General features: G+C 37.4%; 1 protein-coding gene across 1 annotated transcript; it reads left to right on the top strand.

The window, feature by feature from the left end:
- Nucleotides 1-468: 468 nt before the first annotated feature.
- Nucleotides 469-965, top strand: LOC110580058 (MICOS complex subunit MIC10-like). The gene has a single exon (XM_044920109.1). The coding sequence runs from the start codon at nucleotides 492-494 to the stop codon at nucleotides 726-728; it is 237 nt and encodes a 78-aa protein (XP_044776044.1). The 5' UTR covers nucleotides 469-491; the 3' UTR covers nucleotides 729-965.
- The last annotated feature ends 9,733 nt before the right edge of the window (nucleotides 966-10,698 follow it).

The raw sequence follows: 10,698 nt of genomic DNA, 5'->3' as shown, positions 1-10,698 counted from the left end.
AATGTGACTGTCCGAGACAGACTGGGTTACATAGTTATACATGATCCTGACTTGCAGGATTTTGCATAGAACTTCAATTTTGAACGTTCTCTAGAGCTTAGAATGATTTTGTTAAAATATTATCTTTTTGACATCATTAGTATATAGTTTTATATTAGAAGGCATTTTTAGGGGCATCTGGGTGGCTCATTCGGTTAAGCGTCAGACTCTTGATTTTGGCTCAGGTCACAATCTCGGGGTTATGAGATCAAGCCCCACATCAGGCTCTGTGCTGGCTGTGAAGTCTGCCTGAGATTTCCTCTCCCTCTCCCTCTGCCCCTCCACACCCCATTCACGCACATGCTTGCTCTCTCTCTCTCAAGAAAAAGAAAAAGAAGGTATTTTTAATTTTCAAGATGTTTCACATAAACGATAATTGAACTTACCTTAAAAAACCATTCACCTGGGGGGGGGGGCGACCTTAAGAAAAGCAGGAGCTGCGGGTGGGGAACATGTCGGATTCAGAGCTCGGCAGGAAGTGGGACCGGTGCATGGCGAATTTGGTCGTGAAAATAGGTACTGGTTTTGGATTAGGACTTGTTTTCTCACTTACCTTCTTTAAAAGAAGAATGTGGCCATTAGCCTTTGGTTCTGGCATGGGATTGGGAATGGCCTACTCCAATTGTCAGCATGATTTCCAGGCTCCATATCTTCTACACGGAAAATACGTCAAAGAGCAGGAGCAGTGACTTGCACCTGAGAACATCCCAGTGGGAGGAAAAGAGAAATCATGTTTATTCCTCAGGAATACTGAAGTGCCCTGGAGTAAGCTGACATTCTTCTGTAACAATGTTATCAGTAACGCTTTAAACTCCAGCACACTGTTTATGTATTTGAAACGAAGTCTGTTTCTTGTTTTGTATTTTCTCTCTGGAAATTGCAAGGAGGTGGTCTTAAAAGAAATAAATTAAAAATAGGCAAAAAAAAAAAAATCATTTACCTGCTTTTTAACAATAATTGGCTCACTATTTCCTTGATTTTGTGGTTGCACCAGAAATGGGATAAATATAAAACTGTAGTAAGAGTTCATCCATCTTTCCCTAATAATTCGTGATATGCAGATACTTGTATATGCATAATATCTGATTTCTTTCACTAAACTCCCACTTCTACACTTCATCATTTCTTCCAGCTCTCCTGCTACATGAATGCACTGTAGCATTTTGGTGGTATTACAAGTGACCTCTGTATATTTCCCAAGTATTTTAGGAACCGTTTCATTGAAATTCAGACCAAAAAGGAATGCAATTTACTTTTGCTTAATAATAAGGGATCATCTGGCTTCAGCTGGGTTCTTGTGACACAGCTTAATAAAACATTTGATGAAATCTTGATTAGGCCACACAAAGCATGATATTTGGGAAACATCAAGTGTATTTGAGTTTTTATATAACTCTAACCCTAAAGTCCCTTGTGCTGAATGAAATAATCAGTTCAAATGTATGTACACTAATGATGTGTTTGTCATGAAAACAGAGCATACAATTCCTTCATCAGTTTGACAGGACCATTGATTTAATTCACTGCTGATTTCTAAATATTTTTTCTGATGGAATGCTTTTGAGAGCGTTGATATTTTTTAAATGATCTTTTGTGTCTAATTTGTATAGTCCATAGATGATAAGTAAGGTTTTACCCTTGGTGGCTTTGTTTTTCTTTATTTTCAGTTTGAGAAGTTTGAAAGACAAATAGATAATTGGATTCACAGAGATGAACATGGCCTGCAACGTGGCCTGTTTTGTAAAAGGTTTTGTAAAAGGTAGTACCCTCATTGCTTATTTGTGCCCTTTAAAAAACTTGATTTCTTCTGCTTCTAGCAGTCATATACAGCTTGGCTTTTGGTTACAAAGAATATCCTTACCTCAGAGTTTTTGCATATCTTTGTTCCCTTTCAACTACATTTAAAAAAGTGAGAGTCTTTGATTATGTGTGTATAAATATATGTATGTGATTTTTCTGCACAAGTAAGGTGTGTGTGAGAGAGATGTTGTGAATGCATATGATGTGGGAGAGGGCATCATGTGCTCAGATTGACTGGAATAGAGTGAGCAGTGGGACTAGTAAGTGCTTAATGAACTAAATGAACTAAATGAACTAAAAAACTAATGAGAACTAATGCGTATCGATAGGATTTTTTTAAGACACTCAGTGAGATTTTCTTGATCTTATGCAGGAAGCATTTTCCACTGAATATAATAAAGTCCATCATGTTCAAAGAAAGAATAGCTATTCTATCATACCTCATATTTGGACAAATTATAGTTTAATTATAGTTTAATAATTATGTCAGAATAAATTGCACTCAAAAGGAATCAGCAATAAGAGCAAAAAATAAACATTCAGGAGATTATCAGTTGATTGAATCCCTTCTAGGACCACCTCTATAATGTATCAAAAGTATTCCATAGAACATTTTTTTCTAGTGCTTTGTACTCAAACAACTCTCATGAACATTTAAAACTTTATAGAATAACAGTCTTTAATTCATGTAATTCTGTGTCATAAAATAGAAGAGAAGTAACTAGGTTTAAGACATGATATAAGAAGGACAAAAATAAAGTGGTCCAAAATAAATGTCCAGATTAACAAGAAGCTCTTTATAAAATAACATAAGAAAATGAAATATATTCTTATGTGTAAAATCCTCTGAATGGAGTAGATGTGGACTCTCACACTGAAAAACCTAGAGGGAAAAATGAATCATAGGTCCACATGGAAATATTCATATGAGTGATAGCAGGTCATATAAGCTGCTACTCCATATTTGATTCCAAATATTTCTTTTCAAATTAATCTCTCTTTTAACTTGCATCAGCATTAGTAATTTTATTATAAACAGTAACAGTCTTTTTACTTGTAAGATAAGCTTTAACTTACTGCTTTCCCCATTGTGGTATCTTAATTATCCCAACATCATTAGTTAATAGTTATTTTTTTCTTTATTCCATATATCAAGATAAATGTAAATCTACTTATGGACTGTCGATTCTGTCCCATTACCCCTCTTGTTTTCCTGCTTCCATTGCTTTACCACAGTAAATTAATTGGTGAAATCCTATGGCAAATGGCAAGAATGCATTCTTTTTGATGGCTGAGTAATATTCCATTATATATAACACATCTTCCATATTCATTCTTCAGTCGATAGACATTTGGGCTCTTTCCATAATTTGGCTATTGTTGATAATGCTGTTATAAACATTGGGGTGCATGTGCCCCTTCAAATCAGTATTTTTGTATCCTTTGGGTAAATATCCAGTAGTGCAATTGTTGGGTTGTAGGGTAGTTCTATTTTTAAATTTTTGAGGAACCTCCATACTGTTTTCCAGAGTGGCTGCACCAATTTTCATTCCCACCAACAGTGTTAAGAGGGTTTCTCTTTTTTTGCATCCTTGCCAACATTTGTTGTTTCCTGTGTTGTTAATTTTAGCCATTCTGACAGGTGTGAGGTGGTATCTCATTGTCATTTTGATTTCTATTTCCCTGATGATGAGTGATGTTGAGCATCTTTTCATGTGTCTGTTACCCAATTGTATGTCTTCTTGGAGAAAAAAATCTGTTCATGTCTTCTGCCTATTTAACTGGATTATTTATTTTTGGGGTGTTGATTTTGATAAGTTCTTTATAGATTTTGGATACTAACTCTTTATCAGATGTGTCATTTGCAAATAACTTCTCCCATTCCAAAAGTTGCCTTTTAGTCTTTCACTGTGCAGAAGGTTTTTATCTTGATGAAATCCCAATATTTATTTTTGCTTTTGTTTCCCTTGCCTTAGGAGACATACCTAGTAGGAAGTTGCTACAGACCATGTCAAAGAGGTTACTGCCTATGTTCTCCTCTAGGATTTTGATGGTTTCCTGTCTCACATGTAGGTCTTTCATCGATTTTGAATTTATTTTTGTGTATGGTGTAAGAAAGTGGTCCAGTTTCATTCTTCGGCATGTTGCTGTTCAGTTTTCCCAACACCATTTGTTGAAGAAACTTTCTTCCATTGGATATTCTTTCCTGCTTTGTCGAAGATTAGTTGGCCATACAGTTGTGGGTCCATTTTTGGGTTTTCTGTTCTGTTCCATTGATCCATGTGTCTGTTTTTGTACCAGTACCATACTGTCTTGATCACTATAGCTTTGTAATATAGCTTGAAGTCTGGAATTGTAATGCCTCCAGCTTTGTTTTCCTTTTTTAAGATTGCTTTGTCTATTAGGGGTCTTTTGTGGTTCCATACAAATTTTAGGATTGTTTGTTCTAGCTCTGTGAAAAATGTGACATGGATGGAACTAGAGTGTATTATTCTAAGCAAAATAAGTCAGTCAGAGAAAGACAAATCACATGACTTCACTAATGGATAAACATAGGGGAAGGTAAAAAGGAAAAGAAAAAAGGGAAGTAAACCATAAGAGACTCTTAACTACAGAGAACAAAGTGAGCGTTGATGGAGGGAGGTGGGCAAGGGATGGGCTAAATAGGTGATGGGTATTAAGGAGGGCATTTGTTGGGATGAGCACTCGGTGTTATATGTAAGTGATGAATCACTAAATTCTACTCTTGAAACCAATATTACCCTATATGTTAACTAACTAGAATTTAAATAAAAGCTTGAAACAAACAAACAAAAAACTGGGAAAAAATAAAAGCAGGCTTTGCCATCTGGAAAAAATATCCTATGGCATATTTTGATGTAAAATAGGACAACATACACCTCATTGTTTTTCTTGTTTTAAAAAAATGTATTGCTATTTGTTCATACTTAATCTCTGTGGCAGACTCATCCTAAATTGATCCCTGATGACTTATGGCTTTGTATAACTCCCTCCATTTAAGTGAGGGAGAAAGCTGTGACTCGCTTTTAGTGCAAAGAATGGCAAAGATCATGGGATATCACTCCCATGATTACATCATGGTGTATAAGACTCCATCTCAGCAGACTGGATTGAAAGACAATCCACTACTGGCTTTGAAGAAATAATCTACCACATTGTAAAAGGGCCTGGTGGTAAGGAATTATGTTGTCCTCCAAAAACTGAGTGGAACCCGGCTGACATTCAGCAAGGAACCAGCCACAAATGAATTCTGCCAACAACTTGAATGGTCTTGGAACCTAATTCTTCCTAACACAAGCTTCCAGATAATAATACAGTTCAGCATTTTAATTTCGGCCTTGTGAGACCCTGAGCAGACCCAGCTAAACTATAACTAAGCTATGCCCAAATTTCTGATGTGAAAAAAAAGTGCCATAACATGTAAATCTGTCCTGTTTTAAGCCATCATTGTAATTTGTTACACTGTAATGGTAAACTAATCTATTCTCCAAAATAACATTTAGAATAATAAAATCCTATTGTAGTCATGAGGGAAGACAAACACAACAATGACATGTGTAAGATAAAATCAACTTATTAGGGGGAAGCTTCCAAGCAGAGGGTCAGCAAGAAAGAGCATGAAGCCTTTTATGCTTCAGGAGAGGTGTACCTGAGGCTTCATACAGCTGGAAACACTGTTACTCTGTGCTCCAACAAAGAACCCTGCGCTCTGCTCTCTATTTTCACTGGCCTCTCTTGTGATAGTGGTTTTGTACATGTTGAATGTTAGCTGTTTAGGGGAACCATGAACATACATGCAGCTGGGCAACTGTAGGAATAGCATCTGAGACATTAGGAGAACGCTGAGATCTTGTAGGGCCTCTCACTGGCAGGTACAGGGAAAAAAAAAAAAAACAAATGGTGCTAGAAGTCAGGAAAAAACCTCATGGGTCAGTCAGAAAGCAATTCAACTTATCTTCATACAGTAGGGCATGAATTAACTGGCCTGTCCATATCTAAAAGAGAGAAGAGAAATTGCTTACCCTTCTATTTGTTTTCCTACTTCCAAAGAGTGGATTTATTCATGTTCTAGAAATAAGATCTGTCATGCCCCTCAGGAAGGAATCAAACCCTCTTTACTGCTCAGAACAATATACTCTCTAAGGATTCTGGGTTTTGCCATTCTAGAAGTGATATCATAGAAAAATAAAGTATTATTGAGAAAAAAATAGCAAGCAGATGGTCATAAGAACAAGACATGAATCTGCCATCCTGCAGAGGGGTGCCTGCTCCTGGATTAGCTGCATGTGCTATGGGTCTGTGTTGCAGGAATGGGACCCTAATCTCTTCTTATTCTCCCATTCCATAATTCCCGTAAAAGAAGTCTGGTGCACTCGGCTACAAATTGTCTGAAATTGTATGTCAAAAAAATGGGAGAAGAATTGTATACAAATAGCATGCAAGATGCAAGGGCTGATCCAGAAAAAGAGACTATGGGAAGCCCTTTCTATTGGGAAGAAGAGAAAGCCACAACCCCAGTTAGCTCATTGCATGGCAACCCAAAAACCCAGGCAAACTGTCCTGTTGATTATTCTGAAATTCCTGATAAGGTTATCATTAGGTTGTAGAGAATGTATAAAGTAACTGTTGGTCAGTATTGGCATTGCTCCAAAAGTTATTAACCTGGATTATAAAAATGCATAATTCCTAGCAACTATTCATGCTGGCCTTGATCACATGGAGTTGCTAATGTAAGAAACAGTCTAATTAGAGATCAGGTCTAAAATTCATAATTTTCTGACTTGACAGTGTTTTCTTCAGGGTTCGCATTTGAAGACACTATGTTTTTTTCTCTATCCATTTACGAAAACAATTCACTTCAGAAGGAAACCTTTAACTCTCTTCATGCACACATGCACACATGCTTGTATTTTCTATAAGATGATCCCAAATTAACCTTCTTATTAGATTAAAGTGTGAATATTTTCTTGCAATGCAATAAAAGACAGAAACCACAGAAACTTCAGCTTATTTATATAGTTTTACGAAGTAATGGCATCTTTTTTTTAATTCTTATGTTAATCCCCATACATTACATCATTAGTTTTAGTAATGGCATCTTTATAATGCACTACATCCAAGAACATATATGCCTCTCCATATATATTTAGGTTTTCTTCTATGTCCTTTTATAAAGGTTTAAAATTACCCTCATATAGGTCTTGCACATTTCCTGTTAGCTTTCCCTAAATATTGGATTGCTTTTGCTGCTATTATGAATATATTTTTTCCATCCATTTGTTTTAGGATTATTTGAGTTGTACTGGAGAATTTTTACATTTGCATTTCATTTGCTTGCTTAGTTGGTTGATTGACTTCTTATTCAGCTACCTTAACTTTTTATCTTATTTATTTTATTAGGCTTGGATTTTTTTTTACAATATATTTCCTTATACTTCAATAGTATTAGCAAATAAAAATCATTACAGATGTAGATCAACACCCTTGTCAAAAAACAAGTGATAGAACTTAAGACTGGTTTCCTGGTTCTAAATACAGAGCTCTTTTCATAGTAAAATTGTGTCTTTTCAGCAAGAGAAGTCAGTTTAAAATCATTTCTTTCTATTAAAATAGGTTCCAATCCAAGGAAAAGTCATTTTCTGTGCAAGGAAAAGCTGGTCTTGCTGGAACTTTTAAAATAGTGTTCAGTAATTGCACCATTCCACGGGAATATAGCTGGTACTCTGAGAGGGAATCTGAGGTTCAAAAGACCATTTCCGCCAAGCGTAGTTACTCATTTTCCATCTACTGCAAGTATTGGTTGCTGAAAACTCACAGCTCAATCACTTTTCAGGAACTGGCTTCCACTGAAAAGGCATGGTTTGCTTAAAATTACATTTTGTGCCCAGGGGAAGCCTGCATCCCATAACTGGTCAATATGGAAGCCCCATGGTCCCCTAGATTGGGAACCCTTACTCAATTGGGGAAAACTCTGAAAGGACATTCCAGATACAAAGCTCCTCAAGGAACTGGCTGGGGTCATTGTTGTATCTGCCACGTAGTTCAACTTCTTCCTCTGCTCCATCTTTATTTTTTTTTTTACTCCGATAGAAGTATCTGGAGAGGCTCAGGATAACTTTGTTAACTTACTGTAATGAGATATGCTGACATGAAAACCCTAATTTAGGTATATCTAAATTAGTAGACATTAGGAACCAGAGAAATTCCCCATCAAAAAGGAGAATTACAGACCAATATCCCTGATGAACATGGATACAAAAATTCTCACCAAAATACTAGCCAATAGGATCCAACAGTACATTAAAAGGATTATTCACCACGACCAAGTGGGATTTATCCCTGGGCTGCAAGGTTGGTTCAACATCTGCAAATCAGTCAACATGATATGATACATTAACAAAAGAAAGAAAAAGAATCATATGATCCTCTCAATAGATGCAGAAAAAGCATTTGACAAAGTATAGCATCCTTTCTTGATCAAAACTCTTCAGAGTATAGGGATTGAGGGTACATACCTTAATATCATAAAAGCCATCTATGAAAAACCCACAGCAAATATCATTCTCAATGGGGAAAAACTGAGAGCTTTCCCCCTAAGGTCAGGAACGCGGCAGGGATGTCCACTATCATCACTGCTATTCAACATAGTATCAGAAGTCCTAGCCACAGCAATCAGACAACAAAAAGAAATCAAAGGCATCCAATTCGGCAAAGAAGAAGTCAAACTCTCACTCTTTGCAGATGATATGATACTTTATGTGGAAAACCCAAAAGACTCCACCCCAAAACTGCTAGAACTCATACAGGAATTCAGTAAAGTGGCAGGATATAAAATCAATGCACAGAAATCAGTGGCATGCCTATACACCAACAACAAGACAGAAGAAAGAGAAATTAAGGAGTCGATCCCATTTACAATTGCACCCAAAACCATAAGATACCTAGGAATAAATCTAACCAAAGAGGCAAAGGATCTGTACTCAGAAAACCATAAAATACTCATGAAAGAAATTGAGGAAGACACAAAGAAATGGAAAAACGTTCCGTGCTCATGGATTGCAAGAACAAATATTGTGAAGATGTCAATGCTACCTAGAGCAATCTACACATTCAATGCAATCCCCATCAAAATACCATCCACTTTTTTCAAAGAAATGGAACAAATAATCCTACAATTTGTATGGAACCAGAAAGACCCCGCATAGCCAGAGGAATGTTGAAAAAGAAAAGCAAAGCTGGTGGCATCACAATTCCAGACTTCCAGCTCTATTACAAAGCTGTCATCATCAAGACAGCATGGTACTGGCACAAGAACAGACACATAGATCAATGGAACAGAATAGAGAGCCCAGAAATGGACCCTCAACTCTATGGTCAACTAATCTTTGACAAAGCAGGAAAGAATGTCCAGTGGAACAAAGACAGTCTCTTCAACAAATGGTGTTGGGAAAATTGGACAGCCACATGCAGAAGAATGAAACTGGACCATTTCCTTACACCACACACAAAAATAGACTCCAAATGGTTGAAAGACCTCAATGTGAGACAGGAGTCCATCAAAATTCTAAAGGAGAACACAGGCAGCAATCTCTTTGACCTCAGCCGAAGCAACTTCTTCCTAGAAAGATCGCCAAAGGCAAGGGAAGCAAGGGTAAAAATGAACTATTGGGACTTCATCAAGATAAAAAGCTTTTGCAAACAAAGGAAACAGTCAACAAAACCAAAAGACAACCGACAGAATGGGAGAAGATATTTGCAAATGACATATCAGATAAAGGGCTAGTATCCAAAATCTATAAAGAACTTATCAAACTCAACACCCAAAGAACAAAGAATCCAATCAAGAAATGGGCAGAAGACATGAACAGACATTTTCCCAAAGAAGACATCCAAATGGCCAACAGACACATGAAAAAGTGCTCAATATCGCTCAGCATCAGGGAAATCCAAATCAAAACCTCAATGAGATACCACCTCACACCAGTCAGAATGGCTAAAATTAACAAGTCAGGAAATGACAGATGTTGGCGGGGATGCGGAGAAAGCGGAACCCTCCTACATTCTTGGTGGGAATGTAAGCTGGTGCAGCCACTCTGGAAAACAGTATGGAGGTTCCTCAAAAAGTTGAAAATAGAGCTACCATATGATCCAGCAATTGCACTACTGGGTATTTACCCCAAAGATACAAAAGTAGGGATCTGAAAGGGTACGTGCACCCTGATGTTTATAGCAGCAATGTCCACAATAGCCAAACTGTGGAAAGAGCCAAGATGTCCATCGACAGATGAATGGATAAAGAAGATGTGGTATATATACAATGGAATATTATGCAGCCATCAAAAGGAATGAGATCTTGCCATTTGCAACGACGTGGATGGAATTGCAGGGTATTATGCTGAGCAAAATAAGTCAATCAGAGAAAGACATGTATGATATGATCTCACTGATATGAGGAATTCTTAATTGTAGGAAACAAACTGAGGGTTGCTGGAGTGGGGGCTGGGGTGGGAGGGATGGGGTGACTGGGTGATAGACACTGGGGAGGGTATGTGCTCTGGTAAGCGCTGTGAATTGTGCAAGACTGTTGAATCTCAGATCTGTACCTCTGAAACAAATAATGCAATATATGTTAAGAAAAAAAAAAAGAAGAAGAAGAAGGTAGCAGGAGGGGAAGAGTGAAGGGGCGGAAATCGGAGGGGTAGACGAACCATGAGAGATGATGGACTCTGAAAAACAAACTGAGGGTTCTAGAGGGGAGGGGGATGGGAGGATGGGTTAGCCTGGTGATGGGTATTGAGGAGGGCACATTCTTCACGGAGCACTGGGTGTTATGCACAA

The sequence above is a fragment of the Neomonachus schauinslandi genome, chromosome 12, assembly GCF_002201575.2.
Source record: "Neomonachus schauinslandi chromosome 12, ASM220157v2, whole genome shotgun sequence".
Taxonomy (NCBI): domain Eukaryota; kingdom Metazoa; phylum Chordata; class Mammalia; order Carnivora; family Phocidae; genus Neomonachus; species Neomonachus schauinslandi.
The sequence above is the reverse complement of the archived record's forward strand: the minus strand, read 5'-3'. Positions and strand labels throughout refer to the sequence as shown.

Excerpts from the sequence above, each read along its gene's own strand:
- LOC110580058 (XM_044920109.1), top strand. The coding sequence starts at position 492 with ATGTCGGATTCAGAGCTCGGCAGGAAGTGGGACCGGTGCATGGCGAAT.